Here is a 26,983-nt window from a genome sequence, read left to right as displayed (position 1 = left end):
AAGCTTCTTTCCAGCAGGTGCAACATTGGTCTTGTGCACAGTAATGTGTACACTCTATCTGGTGCATCACTTCCTGGCCCCCAGACAATAAATTCCATCTATTTATTCTTCCTGTCTGCCAGTTTATCTGGGTATCTTTTTTTGTTTTTTCTTAAACCAGAGCACTGGCCAGCTTTGGTATGGTGGTGCAGGGGATTGAACCTTAGACTTCGGGCCACAGTCAGTCTTTGCATAACCATACCCATCTGTCTGTCTGTCTTTATCTGCCTGTCTGTCTGTCTGTGTATTTGCCTGTCTATTTTGGATAGAGACAGAGAGGAGTTTGTAGAGAAGGGGGAGACAGGGAGAGAGAAAGATAGCTGCAGCACTGCTTCACCACTCATGAATCTTCCCCCCACCTGCAGTTAAGGATGGTAGCTTGAACCAGGGCCCTTGTATGTTGTAAGATGTACATTCTACCAAATGCTCCACCACCCTCTCTACTTGACTGTAAAATTCAGAATATGTTATTAAGATAATTAAAATGTCATAATTCTTCAGTTTTTTCTTTTGGCATACTTTTATGTATCTTTGTATATTTGCCTTTACTTAAATCCTTTGATAAGTTTTCATATTGAAGTGTCAAGGATACATAGAAATGGAGAAATTTGTATATATCTTCACATCCTATTTCAGTATTTATCAGCACTTGGTTTGTCTCATTCCCTTCACCCATTTCCACCAAATGGATTATTTTAAAAATAAATCCCAAATGTTGTATGTAGTTAAAAACATCATATTAAAAACAAGAATATTATATTTATTGCTTCTTCTACTTGTGAAATGGGCAGTTAAAATACTTTTTAAGTTTTATTTTATATCTGACTATTTTATATTTAAAATTACTCAGTGAAATTTTCATATGAGCAGTTACAAAGTTTTATATACCTTTATAAAATTAATATTTTGCTTTTACTTGCAGGAAAAATTATAAAGTCTGTTCCTGGAAAATTAATGAAAGAGGTGAATACTTGATTTATATGTATTCTATAACATGACAAATAAGCATATTTATTTTAATAAGTTTTATTATGTTATTATAAAATCATAATCTTGGTGTTCAATTTTCAAACTGTGATCTCTTTATGACTACAGAAAGGTCAACATTTGGAGCCTTTCATCATGAATTTCATTAATTCTTGTGAATCTCCAAAACCTAAACCAAGTAAACCAGAATTGACCATTCTCAGTCCTACTTCAGAAAACAACAAGAAGGTAATGTACATTGCCTTAAAGAGCTATAAGTTTGAAGCTGCTTTATTTGAAATAACTTTTCTGTTATAAGGAGAATCCTGTATTAATGAAATGGATGGACTTTCATTTCCTTTCTATGGAAGTTTGTTGTACAGTCTAAGATGGGTATGTGGTTGCTTAATGTAAAAAAAATTATGATATTATACTTATGTAACTTTGGAACTTCCATATTTGGGAGATTTTAATAATTGATTTTCTTATGGATTTAATTGCTCTAATATATTTGTTTATCTGATGCTAATACTTCAGTAGCACTTGTTGGGAAAGCCATTCAGATCTTGAGTTTTGTGTGTAGAAATTTTCCACAACCAGCTTAATTTCATTAATGATTATAATATCCTTCAAAATTACTGTTTCATTCTTTCAGCTTGATAGTTTTTAAAAATTTTTATTTATAAAATGGAAATATTGACAATACTATAGGATAGGAGGACACAATTCCTGCCACCAAAACTCTGTATCCAGTCCCCTCCCTTGATAGTTTCCTTATTCTTTATCCCTCTGGGAGTATGGACCCAGGTTCATTATGGGATGCAGAAGGTGGAAAGTCTGGCTTCTATAATTGCTCCCCTGCTGAGCATGGGCACTAGCAGGCTGATCCATACTCCCAGCTTCTCTTTCTTTCCCTAGTGGGACAGGGGTCTGGGGAGGCAGGGCTCCAAGACACATGATGGGGTCCTTTGCCCAGGGAAGTTAAGTTACCATCATGGTATCATCTGGAACTTGGTACCTGAAAAGAGTTAAGATAAAAAGCAGAACAAACTGTTGACTAGTCATGAACCAAGAATATTGCAGATGGAGATTTGGAGTCTCCGTTTTGGAAAAAGCTAATAGGTCTATTTTAGGTATAGTCCAAGGGGCCCATGACCCAACTAGTTTTTGCCTGAGCCTGACAGCTAATATGTAGGTAGACCCAGGTTATTGTCTGGGGAGAAGCTGGGCTAGTGTGGGGGTGCCTCTTCCCAGGCACATGCTCTCTGGGTTGGAGAGAACTGGAGCCAGCCTGGGCTGCTACTCATTCAGCCATGCAAGGGAGATGACTCAGGAACCGAATACGTGGTGGCAAGACAATGCAATATCTCTTTATTGATCAGAGAGCCACAACTTTTAAAAGACAGACCCAGAAGCAGCAAGTTGGAAATGGAAATGGCTAGGAAAGGGGTGGAGAAAGGCTGGAAAGGTAGGAACTTCCTTAGCAACTGTTGCGAGGGTTTTAACTGGTGGAATTAATACTACCCTGGAGGCAGGGCGGGTCTTGAGGGTAGAAAGAAGATAGATCAAAGGAATGGAATGAGTGGGGATCTTTCAGGCAAAACAGTTATTATGGAGATAGGCCACAGTATCAGGAATGCAGGGTGGAGCAGGGGGAGCTGGCTTAATGTTTTGTGAGGCTCCTCACAATTTCCCCACAGGGAAATGGTGTCATAGTTGGAAAAAGGGGGTGGGGGGGAGGGATACAGACTTTCGGTTGTGGAAATGGTTTTAATATACACTCTTATTAACATATAGTCTCATAAATCACTTAATATGAGGGGAAAATTGATGGAATGCTGGGGTTTTTTTTTTTTTTTTTTTTTGCCAATTTCTCATTTTATCTAAATTCAAAGAAGTTTTGGCTTGAAGTTGTCAATCCTCTTTTTTAATATCTATAGTTATGAATAAATTGTGTCTTTTATTTATTTCCTTACTGACCAAATTTGCCAAAGATTTCATTTATTTTATCTATCCTTTGGCTTTGTTGATCTATATTGTCAGGTTATTTTAGCAAATACTTTACTGGACGGGGGGGGGGTAGATAGCATAATAGTTTTGCAGAGACTCTCATGCCTGAGGCTCCAAAGTCCCAGGTTCAGCACCACCAAAAGCCAGAGCTGATCAGTGCTGTGGTCTATTTCTGTGTGTCTTTCTCTCTATATTCTCTCTCACTCAAGTAAATAAATAAATTATATATGTTTTATATATTTCAGGTGTGAAAGCCTCTTTGCATAACTGTTATGCTATCACCAGATATTTTGACTTCCTTAGTTTCTGCTATTTATTATTGATAAACCTTTTTTTGCTTATTTTAGGGCTAACTAGAACTAAGATCTAGTTGCATTTTTACCAATTCTACTATAAATAGCTCTACATGCCTTGCTTTTATTTACATTGTCTAGATCTTTCTGGGCTTTGACTATTATTGTCTAAATAAACTTTTCTGAAAACTTAATATTGAGAAGTAGGAGAAATAACAGCAGTTTACTTAATAGATTTTCATGCCTGAGGCACTAGATTCCATGTTCCTTCTATAAGCTAGAACTGAGCAGTTAGTTCTGCTCTGGTTAACAAAGAAAAAGAAACTTAATATTTATTTCTAAATACTCATTATATTTAAATCATATTCATTTCAGAATTAGCCTTCACTTATATGTTTACATACTTCATTTGTTTTCTAAATAAAGGATGGGATCATTAACAATAGTGAGTTATCTGTTGTGCCTAAAATGGACACAGACAATGTAATTTTTTTCTACTGGGAGTTGGGCGGTAGCGCAGCGGGTTGAAGCACACGTGGTGTGAAGCGCAAGGACCAGCGAAAGGATCCCAGTTTGAACCCCTTGGCTCCCCACCTGCAGGGCAGTTGTTTCATAGGCAGTGAAGCAGTGTCTTTCTCTCCCCCTCTGTCTTCCCCTCCTCTTTCCATTTCTGTCTGTCCTATCTAACAACGACAACAATAACAACAGTAATGACTACAACAACAATAACAAGTAAAAAGACAGGAAGTCGGGCAGTAGCGCAACAGGTTAAGCACAGGTGGTGCAAAGTGCAAGGACCAGCTTAAGGATCCTGGTTCGAGCCCCCGGCTCCCCACCTGCAGGGAGTCACTTTACAAAGCAGGTCTGCAGGTGTCTTTCTCTCCCCCTCTCTGTCTTCCCCTCCTCTCTCCGTTTCTCTCTGTCCTATACAACAACAATAGTAACTACAACAATAAAAAGAAACAAGTGCAACAAAAGGGAATAAATAAGTATAAAAAATTTATAGAAAAAAAGACAACTAGGGCAACAAAAGGGGAGACAAATAAGTAAATTTTTTTAAAAAAAATTACTATCTTTGTTAAACAAGTTTTTTTTTTTTTAATTTAGTTTTGAATATAAATGTGGAACCCTAAAGCAGATCTTAACCTACCTGATATTTTGACTGAAAGAAGTTTAAATTCCCAGGCTCTGTATTGCTTTAGTGTTATAGATTATTACTAGCAGTTGTAAATAAATTATGTATTTATTACTTCCAAAAGTATTTTAAAATTATTTTTGTTTTAGCTTTTCAATGACCTCTTTAAAAATAATGCAAATCGTGCTGAGAATACAGAAAGGAAGCAAAATCAGAATTATTTTATGGAAGTGATGACTGTAGAGGGAGTCTATGATTACTTGATGTACCTAGGTAAGATCTGTGTGCTTACTGTTAAAATCTGATTTGTTTTCCCTATTGTCAGATGCTTGTTTTCTCCCCCTTTTCCCTTTTTCTTTTTTCCTTTTAATGCTTTACTGGAGAAATAGTGATCTCTAAGATAGTTGTCACAACAGTACAATTTATCTCCACATGATAGGTTTCAGCACACCACTCCCACCAACTTAGATCTTCCCCCACCCATTGTGCCCTGGGTCCCCAGTGTCCTCAACATCTTCCCTCCTCTCAAAACCTGTGTTTAGTTCATCTATCATATTTCTTCTTTAATATGAATTAATGCTTTTGAGTATTGCACTGTCATAGCCCTAAAGATGAAGATGCTTCTCTTAGACTATAAGTTATGTGTGTTTATAAAAATATTGAACATTTGTGCCTTTTATATTGAAAAGTGTTCAAAATATTTATCTCAGCTGTGAAGTGTTCTATGTTGATTCTTTTCAGGACGGGTGGTTTTCCAAGTTCCTGATTGGCTTCATCATCTTTTAATGGGAGCTCGAATCCTCTTTAAAAACACCCTGGAGATGTATACTGATTACACTCTTCAACATAAACTAGAACAACTATTTCAGGAGCACCGTTTGGTCTCCCTCATAACACTTCTCAGAGGTTTGTAATTTCTCAGGTGTCTGTGTTTTATGTATTCTTATTTTCAAATTTTAATAAGTGATATTGAGAGTGAAAACAGTCATAACTCTGCTTTGTCATTTGTGGTGACCCTTGGTCTCTATATATGCACATCCCTAACCCCCTGAGCTACCTCCTGGCTGTCAATCATTCATTCTTTACTAGGGCACTGCTCAGCTCTGGCTTATGGTGGTGCTGAGGATTGAACCTGGGGCATTTGGTGTCTCAGGTATGAAAGTTTTCTAGTTATAACCATTATGCTGTCTCCTCAGCATCCAGTTATGATTTTATTTATTTATTTTTAGAATTTAATTATTTATTAAGGAGAGGACAGGGAGAAGAGAAAGACAGCCAGAGCATTACCATACTCTGGCATATGCGATGCTGGGGAGTGAACTTGGGACCTCAAGCTTGAGAGTCCAGTACGTGATCCACTCAGCTATCTCCTGGGCTACACAGCTGTGCTTTTAATCAGACCTAGAAGGTGAAGTCTTATTTTTCTTAGATATTTTATTATTTCTTCAATAAAGAAATACTTTGTGAATAATAGATAAAAAAATTAGCAAAAAAAAATTTTTGGTCTCTTTTCAGATGCTGTGTTCTGTGAAAACACTGAGCCTCGCTCTTTCCAAGATAAGCAAAAACGAGCAAAGCAAACGTTTGAAGCAATGATGGACTATATACCAGGTGTAATATTTAAGAAATAGTTAAATATAAATTAGTAATCCTTTGAGTTCATAATGTGTAGTAATTATTGAAGCTAATATTTACTATGATTTTTCATTTTAGAAGTACTTACAAGGATGAATTTAAATGAATCCATTTTTAAATAAACCCACTTAAAAGTAGGTGATTTTTTTTTTTTTTTTATGATGCAGATATGAACAACTTCAAGGCAAGGCTGGTTCTGTCTTCAAATTATTATTATTATAGCCAAATTATTTCAACAGTAACATACCCAAACTGATCAAAATGATGTACTTATGGGGACTTGAACTCTGGTTGTGAGGAAACTTGTACTACTACAGTAACTAAAGGCTCCTAATTCATTTTTTCTTTAAAAAATGTATTTTTCAGTGAGATAGAGAATGAGAACAAACTAGGGCACCATTTTGGAACATGTGCTTGCAATGTGGACAAACTTGGGATCTCTTGCTTGAGAATCCAACTCCTGAACTACAAAAATTCATTTTTTAATTTCATATATATATATATATATATATATATATATATATATATATTCAACACCTTCATATACTACAGTCGATGCAGAATGAAAGGGATATTTAGAAAAGGCTGCATAATACTGTGTTTTCCAACTGTAACCTCTCTCCCCCCTTTCCCAGAAGATTCTTGCAAAAATACTTCTTTAGGAAATGGTGATTTATGTTTCTGCACATTATCTGGGAAACAAAGTAGAGATTTTGTCTTATGATTCAACTAATGCTTTGTCACTTTATAATACTTTTTTTTTTTTACATGTGACTTTCTTGTTTAGATCTGATAGTCAAATGCATTGGTGAAGAGGCCAAGTATGAAGGCATCAGACTTTTATTTGATGGCTTACAACAGCCAGTTCTCAACAAACAGGTAAAATTTACTATGACCCAGTAATTCCTTTCCTGGGAACCCAAGGAACACTAAGGAACCTAACACACCCATCCAAAAAGATCTTTATTTATTTTTTTTTTTAAAGAATTTATTTATTTATTCGTGAGAAAGATAGGAGAGTAAGAACCAGACATCACTCTGGTGTATGTGCTGCCAGGGATTGAACTCAGGACCTCATAGTTGAGAATTCAATGCTTTATCCACTGTGCCATCTCCCCGACCACCAAAAAGATCTTTATTTACCTATGTTCATAGCAGCACAATTTGTAATAGCCAAAACCTGGAAGCAACCCAGGTGTCCAACAACAGATGAATGTCTTAGAAAGTTGTGCTATGTATACATAATGGAATACTACTCAGCTATTAAAATGATGAATTCATCATCTTCATCTCATCTTGAATAGAGCTTGAAGGAATAATGTTTAGTGAAATAAATCAGAAACAGAAGGATAATCTCACTGATAGAAGTTGAGAAGTAAGAACAGAAGGGGAAACACAAAGCAGAAATTGGACTGGGTTTGGTGTATTGCACCAAAGTAAAGGACTCTGGGGTAGGTTGGGGTGGGGTTTCAGGTTCTGGAGCATGATGGCAGAGAAGGACCAAGGTAGGGGGGGGGTTAGAGGGTTTTGCAGAAAACAGAAATTTTGTACATGTACCAACAAATGTATTTACTGTCATCTATAAACCATTAATCCCCACAATTAAAATTTTTTTTAAAATTGTTAAAGCGAGTAGACTGGTGTTGTCTAGGTTGGTGAATGACACAGTAAGGAGTTTAATATATTAATAACTGTGAAGTAACACTATAATAATTAATCCCCCCAATTAAAATTTTTTTTAAAATTGTCAAAGCAAGTCGACTGGTGTTGTCTAGGTTGGTGAATGACACAGTAAGGAGTTTGATACATTAATAACTGTGAAGTAACACTATAATAAATCATGGCAATGTAACTTTCTTAAAATAATTTTTTAGTATTTGTTTATTAACACGAAAGAGAGGGTGAGAAAACTAGAATATCACTCTGGCACATGCAGTGTTGGAGATTGATCTCAGGACCTCATGCTTCAGAGTCCATAACTTTGTTCACTATGCTACCTCCCAGGCTACATGACAGTGTAACTCTAAACATTCAGATAGAAAAGTTTGTTTTGTATTATACTTTTGTTTAGTTGCTTTTTTTTCTTTATGTCATGAATTGCTTTTAATTAAAATAGGCACAATAATTCATTGTAGAAAATTTAGAGTATACAGAAAATTCATAAAATAAATTTATTGATTGATTGACTAGAGTACTACTCAGCTCTGGCTACTGGAGGGGCCTTAGATCTGTTCTGTGACTTCTTATATACAAGTCCACTGTCTCTTCAACCCAAAATAAAGCTTGAAAGTTGAGAATCTCATTATTCAGATTACATAGAAAACCCACCTAACAATTAAGTTTATAGTCAGAGTACATTTTTGAGATCTTGGTAGTTTGAATTTTGTATTTGTCTTTAAAATTGTTGTTACATGTAAAATATTTAACATAAAATGAATATAGGCTATAATAATAGGTATGAATGCACTTGTATCTAACACTCACCTTAAGAACTAAGCATACTATTGAAACTACTTTTGTGCTTGTTTTATATTATTAGTTCTGTTCCCAGCCTTTTCAATTGTAGGTAATCAATCACAGTTCTGAGTTTTGTGCTTATCATTTTTATGTTATTTTGTGTAATGCCTTAAATTCTGTGTATATTTTAGCTGACTTATGTTTTATTGGACATTGTTGTGCAAGAACTGTTTCCAGAGCTCAATAAGGTAACTAAAAAGTAACAATTTAATTTCTTTCCTTGAATATGTTATAATTTCCACATCACAGTAGTGTATTGCAAAGTCTAGAGTATAGTGTTTTGTTTTTTGAAAATTTTTTTTGAATTTATTTATTCATGAGAAAGATAGGAGGAGAGAAAGAACCAAACATCACTCTGGTACAGGTGCTTGCTGGGGATCGAACTCAGGACCTCATGGTTGAGAATCCAATCATTACGCCACCTCCCAGACCACGAGTATTAGAGTTTTAAGTTACCAGCATAGATTTGCTTCAACATGTTTATATTTCAATACTTTTAGTCTCTATATGCTGACATTTACTTTAATTAAGGACTTAAGTAAAGAAAGCCTTGTGACTGTGTTCCTTTTAAAAATGAAAATTTTTAATGAATGGCTTTTTAAATTTTTTTATTCAGCCCATTCAAGCACATTTTGTATCAGAGGGGATAGAGATTTTACCTTGACTTCATTTCTTCCAAATTACAATCAGATTACAAACAAATTACATACATTCATTACTATAGAGTCTATACAGAGGAAGATGTGTGTTTTGGTTTTAAGCACTAGAATGGACCAAGCTCTTCAAGCTGTCATTTGCAAAAGTGAATGTTATGTAACTGATGATATAGTATTTTTGAAGCAGTTGAGTTAATAGAAACCAATGAGTACAAAATGAATTGAATGTTAACATAGTTATGTTGAATGTTGAAAATTTTTAAATTTTAAGCAGAGATATAAGTTGTCATCATTACTGCTACTACTGTTGTTACTATATTTATTATCTTGTGTACTGTTAGAGGTTGACCTCAAGGTCAGAGCATATACATGAGCATGAGATGTATCTATGCCCATTTCCACCACCCCCCCTTTTTTTTTAACTTTTAGAATGGAGGTGGGGGTAGAGAGAGAAACCAAAACACCCTCCACCATCTAGGGAGATTTTTCCTTGTTCTCAGTGGTAAAATACACAGGGCAGATTCTCTAACCTCTGAGCAACTTTCCCTAAGTCACTATTTTCTACTGTTGAAAAAAATTTTTTAACCTTTCGGCTGCATTTCTTAACCTTTCTGCTTCAGTGTTCTGTTACAGTAGTCAAATGTCAGCTTAGTAATGTACAGGAAACCCAAGTTGGACCACTTTCCCTATTACTTATAAGCTCTTGAGTTATAGTAATGTTGAATGTATGTTAAAACAGGACTTGCAGACACCTTTAACTTATATACAGGTCAATGTTAGGTAATCTTCAGTTTCTATTTAACATTTTGTAAGGTCTGTTGCTAAATGTTACATTTATTTTTGTAGCATATGCCAGCTAATTTATTTTGGTTATACAGCTAACTGTATGTGTATGTTGGGGTAGTTTTTTTTTTTTTTTTTTTTTTTTTTAAGATTTTATTTGTTAATGAGAAAGATAGGAGAGAGAAAGAACCAGATATCATTCTGGTACATATGCTACCAGGAATTGAAAGTCCAATGCTTTATCCACTGCACCACCTCCCGAACCACTAGGGTAGAATTTTTTTTTTTTTAATTTTTTATCCAGAGCACTGTTCATCTCTAGCTTATGGTGGTGCAAGGGATTGAACCTGGGACTTTGGAGCCTCAGGCATGAGAGTCTGTTTGCATAACCATTATGCTATCTACCCTCCGCCCTAGGGTAAAATTTTAATGAACTACTAGGTAATTCACAAAAGAACTCTTTTTTGCCTTATATTAAATAGATTTATTTTCATTTTAGGTGCAAAAGGAAGTTACTTCTGTGACGTCTTGGATGTAAGCATTTGACATCTTGGATGTAAGCATTTGGATTTGGGATAGAATAACCATTCAGAATGTCTGCTATGAGAATGTTGTAGCTGTGTACTTTTTCCTTTTCCCTTTGTATATTTTTGTATATATCATGTAATTCTTTGTCTGAAATTTTGATTATCTTTTTGTTTTAATAAACACTAACACAAACCTAGTAATGATTAAAAGTGCCTGGGTACTAGAAACCTTTCATTTTATACCTCTTAGCTAAATTTTGTTACTGTGCACACCACATACTACTTCTACTCTTAAAGAGATAATTCATAATTCCCTGGGGTAAAAAATACCAAAATTTTTATATCATGTCACCTTTAAAATAATTATATCAGAACCAGGTGGTGTCATATCTGGCTGAGTACATATATTACAGTGTGCAAAAGATCCAGGTTCGGGTTGAGGAGGTAGCACACCTGGTTGATAGCGTATATTACAGTGCGCAAGGACTAATATGTTCGAGCCCCCATTCCCCACCTGCAGGGGGAAAGCTTTGCAAGTGTTGAAGCAAAGCTGCAGGTTTTTCTGTCCCTCTCTAGCACCCCCTTCCCTCCCTATTTCTGACTGTGTCTATCCAGTAAATAAAGATAAAAAAAAAAAATTAAAAATAAAAAGATCCAGGTTCATGCACCTAGTCCCCACCTGCAGGGGTGAAGCTTTCCAAGTGATGAAGGTGTCTCTTTTTGTTTCTCTCCCTATCTCCCTGTTACCTCTTGATTTCTCTTTGTCTCTATCCAATAAAAAATAAACTATTCAAAAAGAAAATAGGTTTGTCTAGTGTGAACAGTAGTAAGATTTGATTTGCTTTGCTTATTTAGAGCTAGTGAGTTTCAAAATTTCTTTTTTTTTTTAACTTTCATTTTTTCCACCTTTTGTTGCCCTTGTTGTAGCCTTGTTTGTGGTTATTATTGTTATTGTTGATGTTGTTCGTTGTCAGATAGGGCAGAGAGAAATGGAGAGAGGAGGGGAAGACAGAGGGAGGGAGAGAAAGATAGACACCTGCAGACCTGCTTCACCGCCTGTGAAGCGACTCCCCTGCAGGCGGGGAGCCGGGGCCTAAAACCGGGATCTTTATGCCAGTCCTTGCACTTTGCACCACACTGCGCCACTGCCCGACCCCTGAGTTTCAAAATTTCTAAATAGTTAACTATGTATAAAAGAGACAGGCCACCTTTTAAGAATTTTTCATAGTGAGTGAAGAACTTACTTTTTTTTTTTTTTAATGACTGACAAGTTATAGCTCTATTGAGCATAAAGACCAAGTTTGTGGTTGTATGGTTGCAAGATATACTTTGCTATATACTATATTCTAGAAGCTTTAGTCAAGTAGATGTTTAGTTTATGTAATCTGTTGTCCCTCTAAAAGAAAAATCAGGAATTAATTGTATTTCTTAAGAGAAATTAATTAATTTAAATGACATTTTTTAAAGATACTGCATGTAGAACTAAACATAATTCTTTGAATGCTTTGCTTTATTTTTTCAAAATAAATAAAAAGTATCTTATGCATTTATTTATTGGATAGAAGCAGAGAGAAATTAAGAAGGAAAGGGGAGGGAAAAAGAAACACCTGCTGCACTGCTTTCTCGTCAGGAAACATCCTCCCTACAGCTGGGGACCAGGGGCTTGAACCTGGGTCTTGCACACTGTAACTTGTGTGCTCTGCCAAGTGTGCCACCCATCCCAACAAATAACTTCTTTTTTGTATTTTTTAAAAATTTTATTTATTAAAAGGAAACAGACAAAAGCCATAGGATAAAAGGGGTACAACTCCACACAATTCCCACCACCAGAACTCTGTATCCCATCCCCTCCCCTGATAGTTTTCCTATTCTTTATCCCTCTGGGAGTATACATCCAGGGTCATTATGGAGTGCAGAAGGTGGAAGGTCTGGCTTCTGGAATTGCTTCCCCGCGGAACATGGGCGTTGGCAGGTCAATCCATACTTCCAGCCTGTCTTTCTCTTTCCCTAGTGGGGCAGGGATCTGGGGAAGTAGGGCTCCAGGACACATTGGTGGAGTTGTCTGTCCAGGAAAGTCCGTTTGGCATCATGTTAGCATCTAGAACCTAGTGGCTGAAAAAAAGAGTTAACATATAGAGCCAAAAAAATTATTGACTAATCATGAACCTAAAGGCTGGGAAAGTTCATATAAAGAGTTGGGGGGAGGGGTCTCCGTTTTGTAGATAGTAGTACTATTTCAGTTATATTCCAAAGGGCCCATGATTATACTAGTTTTTTTTTTTTTCCTGAACCTGACATCTGATATGCAGGTGGATCTAAGTTCTTGTCTGGGAAAAGGACCAAAAATCTGGATCAGGGAAGAGAGTAGCTCCCTAATATGGGAAAGGGATATAGATATTGTTGACTGTAAGCCCCATCAATTTGATCTGATCCAGTGCCCATATTCAGCATAGGAGCCTATGTGACCTCTGCATCCATGTAGATCTGAGCTCACATTCTGTAGTTATGAGCTGCTCCAACTTCAGGATCCATCTTCTTCAGGAGGAAGATAGAGTTTGTTGTCCAGCCTCCCTTTGGAGGATGGAACATTCTCTACCATTGTTGATCCAAGTTGAGTGCAAAGTCCTATGGGGGCCCACAAAGCGGTCTGTTTTGTTGTTTCTGATAGAGATAACTGGTAATGTTAGAGAGAGGGATTTATTTGAGGTCTAGGCTCATCATATCTGTTTGGGAATCTTAGGACTCCCCGACTAGGGAAGTAGAGACTGGTATACTTTAATGATGACTCTTTAGTCACTATCAAGCCACCCCATCAGCTGGGGCCCTGACCAGGGGGATCCTTAGTTGGGGAGTCCTGAGATTCCCAAACAGACATGATGGGAGGATGGACAACACTCTATGCTGCACCTGAGGAAGATGGGTCGATATTGAGGCAGCTTGGAATGTTCCTACTCATGACCACAGAATGTGAGCACACGTCTACAGGGATGCAGAGGCCACATCGGCTCCTAAGCTGAATATAGGCCCCAGACCAAATCAAATTGATGGGATTTACAGTCAATATTTATACCCCCTTCCCCATGTTAGGGAGCTACTCTTGTCCCTGATCCAGTTTTATGGTCCTTTTCTAGCCATGATATCATCTCCCCAGACAATAACTTGGATCCACCTGCTTAACAGATTTCAGGCTCAGGGGAAACAAAAAACTAGTATAGCCACAGGCCCTTTGGAATATAACTAAAATATGCCTACTATCTACAAAATGGAGTACCCTCCAACTCTTCATCTGCACTATTCCAGCCTTTAAGTTCATGATTGATAAACTATTTATTTGGCTTTGTATGTTAACTCTCTTTTCAACCACCAGGTTCTAGATGCTATCATGATACTGACCAGACTTCCCTGGACAGACAACCCCACCAATGTGTCCTGGAGCTCCACTTCCCCAGAACCCTACCCTATTATGGAAAGAGAGAGGCATGTCCATGTTCAGCAGGGAGGTAATTACAGAAGCCAGACCTTCCACCTTCTGCACCCCATAATGACCTTGGGTCCATACTCCCAGAGGGTTAAAGAATAGGAAAACTATCGGGAGGGGATGGGATCCGGAGATCTGGTGGTGGGAATTGTGTGGAGCTGTACACCTCTTATCCTATGGTTTCCTTTTTATAATTAAAAAAATAAATAAAAAAAAAATCAGAAAAAAGAAAAAAGTATGCCAGTCTCTTGCCCTTATTCAGCTTTTGCAGTCCTTACTTTCATAGGGTTAGCTTTGGAGTGACTAAGGGAAGTATAATAGGAAGTAGGTGAGGAGGGCAACTAAGTCTAAGTAGAAACAATTTCATTAGGAACTTTATGGTGTCTTTTTAAGTCTTCCTACTTGCTTCATATACTGACACACTGCACACTACTGTGCACTTTTGCTTTTAGGTGCAATTTTGCCCTAATTTATTATGCACTTTTGCCCTAATTTATGGATACATGTGAGCATATGCCCTATCTCATGGGACCTGGTCTATATCTAGGTTTTAGGACTTAGTTAGGAAGTGAACTACCTGAAATGGAATTAGAGAATCCTATGAAAGGAAAGGTCTCACCCGAGTAATGAGGTAAAGGGTTGACTTGACATTCCATGCCTGATGTCTCTGGACATAGTCTGAAGTGAAGCATGCTGAGGTGGTACTTGTGTTGTTTAGGCTGGGGTTGGCAGATGCAATATCATTTGGTATGAATTGAAAGAGGCATGCGGGAAATTAAGCCCCATCCTAGAGGCTCCAGGACTGGGGGAAATAGAGGCTCTATAGAGGAAGTGGGAGGTTCCTGCTGTCTTAGGGTTTACGAAGACAATAGATAGTTATTGCTGTAATCAGATTATTTTGCAATTGGGTTAACTTTGAAAATCCCTTTGTTATGATTTGCTGTATAATTTATGTCATTTGACATTATTTGTATATAGCTGTGTCTTATAGAGTAATGCCACCAGTTGCTTCTGTTCTCCCTGGTCTAAGCTTTTAAGAGACTCGACATTTCCAAGACTCAGCCTATGGTCTGTGTGTTAAACAGTTTGAGACAGTCAATTTTTTTCCCCTCTCATATTAAATAGTTATTTATATGCCTATAAGTTAATAGTGTACATAAATACCATTCCCACCACCAAAAGACTGTCCCATTGCATCCTCCCCCCTAAACACCCCCACCCCCACCCCCAGCCAATGAAGCCTAACATCCACCCTCACCCTCCACACAGAGATTTTTACTTTGTTGCCCTACTCCAAACTCAGTCAAATCCTGCTTTGAGTTTTCCTTTCTGTTCTTCTTTCTCAACTTCTGTTTATGAGTGCTGCCATGAATGCAAGGCCACACAGGGTGGATGGGAGAGTTGTGGAACCAAAGAGGGCCATCTCCAGAGAAGATTCTCAATGACCTGGCACCGTGAAAAAGATTTTTGTGGGTGGCATTAAAGGAGACACTGAAGAACACCATCTAAGAGATTATTTTGAACAATATGGGAAAATTGAAGTTATTGAAATCATGACTGACTGGGATAGTGGCAAAAGGAGAGGCTTCGATTTTGTAACCTTTGGTGAACATGATTTCTGGCGACAAGATTGTCATTCAGAATACTATACTGTGAGTGGCCACCACTGTGAAGTAAGGAAAGCCTTATCACAGCAAGAGATGGCTAGTACCTCATCCAACCAAAGAGGACAAAGTGGTTTTGGAAACTTTGGTGGTGGCTGTGGGGGTGGCTTTGGTGGCAGTGACAACTTTGGCCGAAGAGGAAACTTTACTGGTGGAGGTGGCTTTAGTGGCAGCCAAGGTGGTGGCCGTTATGACAGTGAGGATGGCTACAATGGATTTGGCAATGATGGAAGTAATTTTGGAGGTGACAGACGCTACAATGATTTTGGCAATTACAATAACCAGTCCTCAAATTTTGGACCTATGAAAGGAGAAAACTTTGGAGGCTGAAGCTCTGGCCCTTGTGGTGGTGGCCAATATTTTGCCAAACCACGAAACCAAGGTAGATATGGTGGCTCCAACAGCAGCAGTAGCTATGGCAGTGGCAGAAGGTTTTATTTGCCAGGAAACAAAGCTTAGCAGGAGAGGAGAGCAGAGAAGTGACAGGGAAGCGACAGGTCACAACAGATTTGTTAACTCAGCCAAGCATAGTGATGGCAGGGCCTAGCTGCTACAAAGAAGACTTGTGTTAAAACAATACTCTTGGGAGTCGGGCTGTAGAGCAGCGGGTTAAGCGCAGGTGGCGCAAAGCACAAGGACCAGCATAAGGATCCCGGTTCGAACCCCGGCTCCCTACCTGCAGGGGAGTCGCTTCACAGGCGGTGAAGCAGGTCTGCAGGTGTCTATCTTTCTCTCCTCCTCTCTGTCTTCCCCATCTCTCTCCATTTCTCTCTGTCCTATCCAACAACGACAACAACAATAATAACTACAACAATAAAAAAACAAGGGCAACAAAAGGGAATAAATAAATAAAATAAATAAAATTAAAAAAAAAAAAAACAATACTCTTGTGTGGTCCGGGAGGTGGTGCAGTGGATAGGGCATTGGATTCTCAACCATGAGGTCCCGAGTTGAATCCCCAGAAGCACATGTGCCAGAGTGATGTCTGGTTCTTTCTCTTCTATCTTTCTCATGAATAAATAAATTATATTTTTTTAAAATGCTCTTTTTATGGGAAAAAAAAACATTGGAGGACTGTATTTGTGACTAATTGTATAACAGGTTATTTTTTGTTTCTGTTTTGTGGAAAGTGTAAAGCATTCCAACAAAGGGTTTTAATGTACGTTTTTTTTTCACCCATGCTGTTGTTTGCTAAATGTGATAGTCTGATCATGACACTGAATAAATTTCTTTTTTAAAAAACAAAACACTGTGCTAATAAATAAAAATAAATATGAGCACTGGGAGTCGGGCAGTAGTGCAGTGGGTTAAGCGCATGTGGCACAAAGCACAGGGACTGGCGTAAGGATCCCGGTTTGAGCCCCCAGCTCCCCACCTATAGGGGAGTTGCTTCAGGAGGTGAAGCAGGTCTGCAGGTATCTATCTTTCTCTCCCCCTCTCTGTACTCCCCTCCTCTCTCCATTTCTCTCTGTCCTATCCAACAACAACAAGGGCAACAAAAGGAAATAAATATTAAAAAATTTTAACACTAGACACAGAGCTGGCTCACACAGGAGAGCATTTGCCTTACTGTATATAAGATTTCAGGTCTGAGCACCTCACGGGAGCACCATAAGTAGGAAGTTCCACTTGGGGTAGAGCAGTGTGGTAGAATCTCTCCTCTCTCAACCTCTCAGAAACAAAACAATGAAAAAGCCAACACATGAGTCATGGGATCAGGAAAGCCCTAATTTTCTGAAGCTCCCCCCCAATTTTTTTTTTTTTTTTTCTTTATAAAAAAGAAACACTGAAAAACAACAGTAGCTGTCAACTTCCAGCAGAGAGATGGAAGAGAGGAACGTCCTTCTTGACCAGAGGTGGGATCCTCACCAGATGGTCGAGGTCCCTCCAGGGAAGAGGGGCTTCAGTCCTGTGCAAGGACAGTGCCAAGTTCTTGCCCCAGATCATGTCCTGGTCCTCAACAGGGATCCCCTCTCATCCCACAGCTACTCACCAGAAAAAACCCCATCCTCAAGTTCCTCCAAAGATTCATTAGTCAGAGGTGGATAGGTCTTTTTATCCTTCCTCCTTGAGCTCAGGAGACTCTTCTCTAGGTAACAGGGACACTGAACCCCCCACCACAGCTCCTGCAGTGCTGCCCACCCCTCCACCCCACCTCCCCATATACTGACTATATCCTAAAGCTTCAAGATTGGTCTTATAGAGGGACCCATCCACCTCATTGGATAAGAATCCTGCAGCATGTGGGGGCTGGGTGGTGGCACACCTGGTTGAACGCAGGTGTGTTGAACTGTAGTGTTACAGTGCACAAGGACCAGGGTTTGAACCCCTGGTTCCCACCTACAGGAGGAAAGCTTCACTAGTGATGAAGTAGGTCTGCAGGTGTCTCTCCCTCTCTTCCTCTCTCTTTTTCTCACCCTACCAATTTCTGGCTGCCTCTATCCAATAAATAAAATAATTATAAAAAAATAATCCTGTGTAACACAAGTCGAACCTGAAATGGAATTGGAGTATTACACCAAAGTAAAAGACTCTGGGGTGGGTGGGTGGGTGGGGAGAATACAGGTCCATGAAAGATGATGAATGACATAGTAGGGGTTGTATTGTTAAATGGGAATCTGGGGAATGTTATGCATGTACAAACTATTGTATTTACTGTTGAATGTAAAACATTAATTCCCCAATAAAGAAATAAATTATTTAAAAAAAATAAAAATAAATAAAAACAAAATGAAAAAAATAATAATCCTGTGGTAGTTGGGCGTTAGAACAGCAGGTTAAGGAGTCAGGCGGTAGCGCAGCAGGTTAAGCGCACGTGGCACAAAGCGCAAGGACTGGTGTAAGGATCCCAGTTCAAGCCCCCAGCTCCCCACCTGCAGGGGAGTCGCTTCACAGTGAAGCAGGTCTGCAGGTGTCTATCTTTCTCTCCCCCTCTCTGTTTTACCCTCCTCTCTCGATTTCTCTCTGTCCTATCCAACAACAACTACAACAATAAAATAAAAGGGCAATAAAAGGGAATAAATAAATATATGGGGGGGGAGAGAGAGAACAGCAGGTTAAGCGCATGTGACTCAAAGCTCAAGAACCAGCGTAAAAATCCTGTTGAAGCCCCTGGCTCCCTGCTTCACAGGCAGTGAAGCAGGTCTGCATGTTTCTATCTTTCTCTCCCCCTCACTGTCTTCCCCTCCTCTCTCCAGTTCTTTCTGTACTATCTAACAATGACAACATCAATAATAACAATAATAACTACAACAAAAATAAAAAACTAGAAGGGCAACAAAAGGAAAAATAAATGTTAAATATTTTAAAACTTATAAATAATAATCCTGGCATGTGTGGACCAATTGAGGAGAACTTAAAGAAATCACTTGACCTTTCTGGGCTTCAACTATCCTTGTGTGAAAGGAAGTAGATAGTGGACCTGAATTTCTCCCAGATTCTGATGGCATATTCCTAGGCCGTCTATTGCACACACAAGGCTCCAAGTGTGTCAAAGAGGTGGGAATAGCCCAAGCTGTAGATACTGGACTTTGGGACATAATCATCATATGGCTGATGTCAAACTGGAAGTATAGTAAGACTCACGCAGGCACTGAGCCCCAGTGACAACCCTGGAGGCAAAAAAGACTCAAACTCACATGGGTGTGGTGTGTCGGAAGTGGCTTAGTGCGTGTCTGCTGGAAACACACTCTCCGTTCCTCAGCTGCACTAGCTGCTCCTGCAAGCTCTCCTCCCTAACCACTGTGCTGCTTCTCCTGGAACCTGAACACGTGTATCCAAAGGCTGAGAACTCATCTTATGGACTCATGGCACTGTATCATCATGACTAGCGGACCTTTGAAGGGTGGCAGGAGACCCCTAAGGTTCGCCAGCCTCTTGGGTCAGGGACCTAGGCTAGCAGAGCTGTGTGGAAGAGACTGTGAGAGGGTCTTGGCTAAGGCAGCCCGGACAGCTTCTGGACACAGCCCACTCTTTGGAGACATGCCAAGAACTGTCAGATTGACTCAGCCTTGGGGCTTGGATGAGAAGATGTTGCGTATCCTTGGGGAGCTGCCTATTCTGGAATGCAGCAGAGAAGTACAGTCTGTGAAATGCATCAGCAGAAGAGAGCCTTGTCCAGTTAATGCAGGGTGAGTGGAACACCAATCCCACCACCTGGACTTTTTTTTTTCACACATGGAAGGACTGGAAGAGAGGGTTCAGGGAAGGGGGCATCAGAATACACAAGACCACTGAGCTCACAGGCAGACTGTAAACAGAACCACAGGAAAGTTTGTGCAGACTAATGGACCCTTCCCTCATACAGAAACAGAAAGCTTTCTCTGCCCAAGAGTTAACGGAAAAGACTTAAAGCAAAGAGCACTACTCCTGTGGTAGACGACACCTATCCAGAAATAGAAATGTTATTTCCCTTTAATCCTCTAAATTTTGAGAGCTTCGACCTGCTTGAAGTGTTGGGAAATTGGCAGGACTTCAACCTGAGGGGTGCATCGATCCTGTTAATCTCTCTCTCTACTGAGAGGTAGACCAAGGAAAGACTGTAGGAACCCCAAAGGTGTGCCTCGTCCTATCAGACTCTCTGCCTCACAAAGTCCCGGGCATTCCTGATATTATGGCATTTAGATAAAAAAGGGGAGAGATGTTGGGAATTAAGGCAGCTCCCCCTGCATTGCTGATATTATGGCCGATTTACATAATCATTGGTTTGCCTGAAAGGTCCTCACCCATTCCATTCCTTTTATCTCTTCTTTGAGACCTGCCCTGCCTGCAGGGGTGCATAAGTCCCACCAGTTAAAACCCTCACAACAGTTGCTAAAGAATTTTTTTGCCTTTTTCCACCCCCTTTCCTAGCCATTTCCCTTTCCGACTTACCACTTCCAGTTCAATTCTATAAAAGCATTGTCTCTCTGATCAATAAAAACATTGCCTTTCATATCAACAGATGCAGAGAAAGCCTTTGACAAAATACAACATCCCTTTATGATCAAAACACTACAAAAATGGGAATAGATGGAAAATTCCTCAAATAGTGGAATCTTTATATAGCAAACCTACAGCCAACATCATACTCAATGGTGAAAAACTGGAAGCATTTCTCCTCAGATCAGGTACTAGACAGGGCTGCCCACTATCACCATTACTATTCAACATAGTGTTGGAAGTTCTTGCCATAGCAATCAGGCAGGAGCAAGGAATTAAAGGGCTAGAGATTGGAAGAGAAGAAGTCAAACTCCCTTTTTGCAGATGACATGATAGTATACATAGAAAAACCTAAGGAATCCAGCAAGAAGCTTTTGGATATCATCAGGCAATAAAGTAAGGTGTCAGGCTACAAATTAACATTCAAAAGTCAGTGACTTTTATTCCTTTATGCAAAAAGTAAGTTAGAAGAAGTTGAAATCTAGAAATCAATTCCTTTTACTATAGCAACAAAAACAATAAAATAGGAGTAAACCTAACCAAAGAAATGAAAGACTTGTATACTGAAAATTATGAGTCACTACTCAATGAAATGGAAAAAGACACAACAAAGTGGAAAGATATTCCATGTTCATGGGTTGGAAGAATTAACATCATCAAAATGAATATACTGCAGAGCCATCTACAAATTTAATGCTATCCCCATCAAGATCCCAAGCACATTTTTTTAGGAGAATAGAACAAATGCTACAAATGTTTATCTGGAACCAGAAAAGACCTAGAATTGCCAAAACAATCTTGAGAAAAAAGAACAGAACTAGAGGCATCACACTCCCAGATCTCAAATTGTATTATAGGGCCATTGTCATCAAAACTGCTTGGTACTGGAACATGAATAGACACACTGACCAGTGGAATAGAATTGAGAGCCCAGAAGTGAGCCCCCACACCTATGGACATCTAATCTTTGATAGAGGTGCCCAGACTATTCAATGGGGAAAGCAGAGTCTCTTCAACAAATGGTGTTGGAAACAATGGGTTGAAACATGCAGAAGAATGAAACTGAACCACTGTATCTCACCAAATACAAAAATAAATTCCAAGTGGATCAAGAACTTGGATGTTAGACCACAAACTATCAGATACTGAGAAGAAAATATTGGCAGAACTCTTTTCTGCATAAATTTCAAAGACATCTTCAATGAAACGAATCCAATTACAAAGAAGACTAAGGCAAGTATAAACCTATGGGACTACATCAAATTAAAAAGCTTCTGCACAGCAAAAGAAACCACTACCCAAATCAAGAGACCCCTCACAGAATGGGAGAATATCTTTACATGCCATACATCAGACAAGAGGCTAATAACCAACATATATAAAGAGCTTGTCAAACTAAACAAGAAGACAACAAATAACCCCATCCAAAAATGGGGGGAGGACTTGGACAGAATAGTCACCACAGAAGAGATCCAAAAGGCCGAGAAATACATGAAAAATGCTCCAACTCTCCGACTGTCAGAGAAATGCAAATAAAGACAACAGCAAGATACCACTTTACTCCTGTATGTGACAATGTCATATACATCAGAATAGGTAACAGCACAAATGCTGGAGAGGGTGTGGGGTCAAAGGAACCCTCCAACACTGCTGGTGGGAATGTCAATTAGTCCAACCTCTGTGGAGAACACTCTGGAGAACTCTCAGAAGGCTAGAAATGGACCTACCCTATGATCCTGTAATTCCCCTCCTGGGGATATATTCTAAGGAACCCAACATATCCATCCAAAAATATCTGTGTACACATATGTTCTTGGCAGCACAATTTGTAATAGCCAAAACCTGGAAGCAACCCAGGTGTCCAACAACAGATGAGTCACTGAGCAAGCTGTGGTATATATACACAATGGAGTACTACTCAGCTGTAAAAAATGGTGACTTCACCATTTTCAGCCGATCTTGGACGGACCTTGAAAAATTCATGTTAAGTGAAATAAGTCAGAACCAGGAGGATGAATATGGGATGATCCCACTCTCAGGCAGAAGTTGAAAAACAAGATCAGAAAAGAAAACACAAGTAGAACCTGAAATGGAATTGGCATATCGCACCAAAGTAAAAGACTCTGGGGTGGATGGGAAGAATACAGGTCCAAGAAGGATTCAGAGGACCTAGTGGGGGTTGTATTGTTAAATGGGAAACTGGGGAATGTTATGCATGTACAAACTATTATACTTACTGTTGAATGTAAAACATTAATTCCTGCCGCAGACCACCACAGTGGATGAGCAGCAGGAGGGTCAGGGGTCTTGAAGGCAACCTCCCCGGTGGGTCAGGAGTCGGCGCGAGGGAGAACAGATAGACACCACACTCTACTGGAGGGTGAATCTGGACTCATTTTAATAGTGAAACTGCTTTAGCTTTTATACTTTTTTCAGGTTACATTCAGGTTGCCTAAACAACCAGCTTAGTCTTGTGGCTTTGGCAACCTATATGCTACTCCCCTATTTCTGTAAAGATTGGTACAATGCTTAGTATCGCCCTGTTCTCAGGGGAGGTCATACCCAGAATTGTTTTAGACTTTTGCTGAGGGCTATCTCTACCATTAATCTTCTATGGGGGGCATACAGATCTTTGCCTAGTTGTGGACCACTGCTCATCTAGGTCTGGTACAGTTTAACTATTAATCTTTCTTTCTTTCAATACGTCAACTTGTACCTAGGAGGCCTCAATCTCTGTATTCTTTCTTTGAGGGGCAAGTCATAACATGACTTCTTTTGTCTGTCTATGCTGACCCACCTTCCCCACTTTCATAATGTAACTTTCAAATATGCCCCTGTGTAAGGGAGAGGGGGTGCTTCTGACTCTCCATTTTCATCAGGCACTGCCAAAGCACTATTAATCAATTGTGACAGTATAATTATTTGTAACAATGACAGGGGGGAGAATGCGTCGTCCCACTCTCGTCCTTTCTGCCCAGCTTCCTTGAAGTCTGAATGCAGGTCCAGAGGAGATGACCCTGTCAGGCTCCCTGGCGTTCGTGACAGGGGGGGCGCCGCAAATTCCCCAATTAAAAAAAAAAATCAGAGTAAAAAAAAAAAAGAGATTGAAATTCAGAAATCATTTCCTTTTGCTATAGCAACAGAAACAATAAAATGTCTAGGAGTAAACCTAACCAAAGAAATGAAAGACTTGTATACTGAAAACTATGAGTCACTACTCAATGAAATGGAAAAAGACACAACTAAGTGGAAAGACATTCCATGTTCATGGGTTGGAAGAATTAACATCATCAAAATGAATATACTGCAGAGCCATCTACAAATTTAATGCTATCCCCACCAAGATCCCAAGCACATTTTTTAGGAGAATAGAACAAATGCTACAAATGTTTATCTGGAACCAGAAAAGACCTAGAATTGCCAAAACAATCTTGAGAAAAAAGAACAGAACTAGAGGCATCACACTCCCAGATCTCAAATTGTATTATAGGGCCATTGTCATCAAAACTGCTTGGTACTGGAACATGAATAGACACACTGACCAGTGGAATAGAATTGAGAGCCCAGAAGTGAGCCCCCACACCTATGGACATCTAATCTTTGATAGAGGTGCCCAGACTATTCAATGGGGAAAGCAGAGTCTCTTCAACAAATGGTGTTGGAAACAATGGGTTGAAACATGCAGAAGAATGAAACTGAACCACTATATTTCACCAAATACAAAAGTAAATTCCAAGTGGATCAAGGACTTGGATGTTAGACCACAAACTATCAAATACTTAGAGGAAAATATTGGCAGAACTCTTTTCCACATAAATTTTAAAAACATCTTCAACAAAACAAATCCAATTACAAAGAAGACTAAGACAAGCATAAACCTATGGGACTACATCAAATTAAAAAGCTTCTGCACAGTTAAAGAAATTAATACCCAAAGAAACCCCTCACAGGAGATCTTTACATAACATACATCAGACAAGAGGCTAATAACCAGAATATATAAAGAACTTGCAAATCTCAGCGACAACAAATAACCCCATCCAAAAATGGGAGGACATAGAATATTCACAGAAGAGATCCAAAAGGCTGAGAAACACATGAAAAAATGCTCCAAATCTCTGATTGTCAGAGAAATGCAAATAAAGACAATGAGATACCACTTCACTCCTGTGAGTATGTCATACATCAGAAAAGGCAACAGGAGCAAATGCTGGAGAGGTTGGGGGGTCAAAGGAACCCTCCTGCACTGCTGGTGGGAATGTAAATGGGTCCAACCTCTGTGGAGAACAGTCTGGAAAACTCTCAGAAGGCTAGACATGGACCTTCCCTATGATCCTGCAATTCCTCTCCTGAAGATATATTCTAAGGAACCCAACACACCCATCCAAAAAGATCTGTGTACACATATGTTCTTGGCAGGACAATTTGTAATAGCCAAAACCTGGAAGCAACCCAGGTGTCCAATAACAGGTAAGTGGTTGAGCAAGTTGTGGTATATATATATATGATGGAATACTACTCAGCTATAAAAAATGGTGACTTCACTGTTTTCAGCTGATCTTAGATGGACCTTGAAAAATGCATGTTAAGTGAAATAAGTCAGAAACAGAAGGATGAATATGGGATTATCTCACTCTAGGTAGAAGTTGAAAAACAAGATCAGAAAAAACACAAGTAGAACATGAACTGGAATTGGCGTATTGCACCAAAGTAAAAAGAGTCTGGGGTGGTTGGGGAGAATACAGATCCAAGAAGGATGACAGAGGACCTAGTGGGGGTATTGTTATATGGAAAACTGGGAAATGTTATGCATGTACAAACTATTGTATTTGCTGTTGAATGTAAAACATTAATTCCTCAATAAAGAAATTTAAAAAAAAAAACAAAAAAACATTGCCTTACCACTTCTCCACAAGTTCAAGACTGTCTCTTCTGTTTCGCTGAGTGAGTAGCACCCCAGGCTGGCTCCATTCGAGTTCTCTCCAACCCAGAGAACACTCGCCTGGGGAAGAGGCACCCCCACGCTAGCCCAGCATTGAAGAACATCAGATTGCATACCTGCCCTTGAGTGGTGTGCCCCTCATGATTCTTGAGAAGGAACTTGAACCTGGGTCTTCCTTCCCCTGTGAAGATGCCACCCCACTGTGGGAATCTGATATGCTCTAGTGTCCTTCAAGCATTCTGTCAGTCCTAGATGTTGAATTGCCACCTATTTGCAATGGCTGGCCTATTTAAACTTAACTCTTTGTGGTTTGTGTGTGTCTAACTTTGTATTAATAAAGCAGTTCTTTAACAGAAAGAAAAAAGAGAGACAGAGAGACAGGCTGGGAGTATGGATTGAACTGTCAGTGCCCTCGTTCAGCAGGGAAGCAATTGCAGAAGCCATAACTTCCACCTTCTGCACCCCATAATGGCTATAGGTCCATACTTCCAGAGGGATAAAGAATAGGAAAGCTACCAGGGGAGTGGAATGAGACAAGGAGTTCTGGTGGTGGGAATTGTGTGGAGTTATCTCATACTATGGTTTTTGTCAGTGTTTCCTTTTTATAAAAATTTATAAATTCATGGCACAGGAGGTGGCATAGTGGGTGGGTTTGGATAAAACCACTTCCCGAACCACTCAGTAGCTTTTTCAAGAAAGTAGCTTTTTCTGTCTTTTTTTGTTTGTTTGTTTCTGTCTCTTCTGAAGCATGACAACTCACATTATTGGTTTTATTTACCTTCCCTGATAATCGGTGACTTTGAGAATATTTTCAGATGTCTATTGTCCCTGTGGATCTCTTGAGAATATTCTGGTCATATATTCTACCTATTTTTGAAGGAATTATCTTTCTTTAAAAATATTTATTTCATTTTTGTTGCCCTTATTTCTTATTGTTGTTGTTTTTATTATTGTTGTTTTATTGTTGTTGTTATCAGTGCCCTACATGATTTTCTTATCCCTGCCTTAAAGAAAAGTGGCCTTAATGTAGCTCCTGAGAAGGTAAAGCTAATTCCTCAAATATCTTTCTTAGGATCAGAGATTTCTCTAATGCAGATCGTCCCTTAAAACCTTGTGTTATATTATCTTCTAATCTCACTCTTGCTTCTTTACAAAGTTTTCTTAGAAATTTAAATTGGCTTAGGCAGTATCTTTATCTGCTTACTAGCTGCCTCCAACCACTGTTTGATCTGTTAAAAAAAAACAAACAGCCCTCCTCAAAGCGTATGTTATCCTCCAAAGCCTCCTTGGAACTGTAAAGGGTTAACCAGGCTCTCCAGGACATGCATCTCATTGGATTCTCCCCCTCCTCTCCAGTAAATCTTCTAATCTTTAACTCCACTCCCACAGTAGTAAGGGCACTGTGGCAAAAGCATGGA

At 39.2% G+C, this 26,983-nt stretch overlaps 1 protein-coding gene and 1 pseudogene across 11 annotated transcripts in view; both read left to right on the top strand.

Moving 5' to 3' along the window:
* The window catches only part of SNX14 (sorting nexin 14), a 98,084-nt gene extending 87,326 nt beyond the window's left edge, over nt 1–10,758 (top strand). For 7 of the 11 annotated variants that reach the window (XM_060205473.1, XM_016193578.2, XM_016193577.2 and 4 more), the window contains 8 exons: nt 962–1,002; nt 1,135–1,254; nt 4,593–4,716; nt 5,185–5,349; nt 5,959–6,054; nt 6,866–6,957; nt 8,727–8,783; nt 10,534–10,758. In XM_060205473.1, the coding sequence (XP_060061456.1) occupies nt 962–1,002; nt 1,135–1,254; nt 4,593–4,716; nt 5,185–5,349; nt 5,959–6,054; nt 6,866–6,957; nt 8,727–8,783; nt 10,534–10,572 (734 nt within the window). In that variant the 3' untranslated portion in view covers nt 10,573–10,758. Of the gene's footprint in view, nt 1–961; nt 1,003–1,134; nt 1,255–4,592; nt 4,717–5,184; nt 5,350–5,958; nt 6,055–6,865; nt 6,958–8,726; nt 8,784–10,533 lie in introns of those variants that run through there. The other 4 variants (XM_060205472.1, XM_016193579.2, XR_009553680.1 and 1 more) reach the window with 4 other exon arrangements.
* A 791-nt stretch (nt 10,759–11,549) lies between these two features.
* Nucleotides 11,550–16,570, top strand: LOC132542710 (heterogeneous nuclear ribonucleoprotein A1-like; annotated as a pseudogene).
* Nucleotides 16,571–26,983: the final 10,413 nt, after the last annotated feature.

This window comes from Erinaceus europaeus, chromosome 13 (assembly GCF_950295315.1).
Source record: "Erinaceus europaeus chromosome 13, mEriEur2.1, whole genome shotgun sequence".
Classification (NCBI taxonomy): domain Eukaryota; kingdom Metazoa; phylum Chordata; class Mammalia; order Eulipotyphla; family Erinaceidae; genus Erinaceus; species Erinaceus europaeus.
Note: the sequence above shows the minus strand (reverse complement) of the source record. Positions and strands in the feature narration are given on the sequence as shown.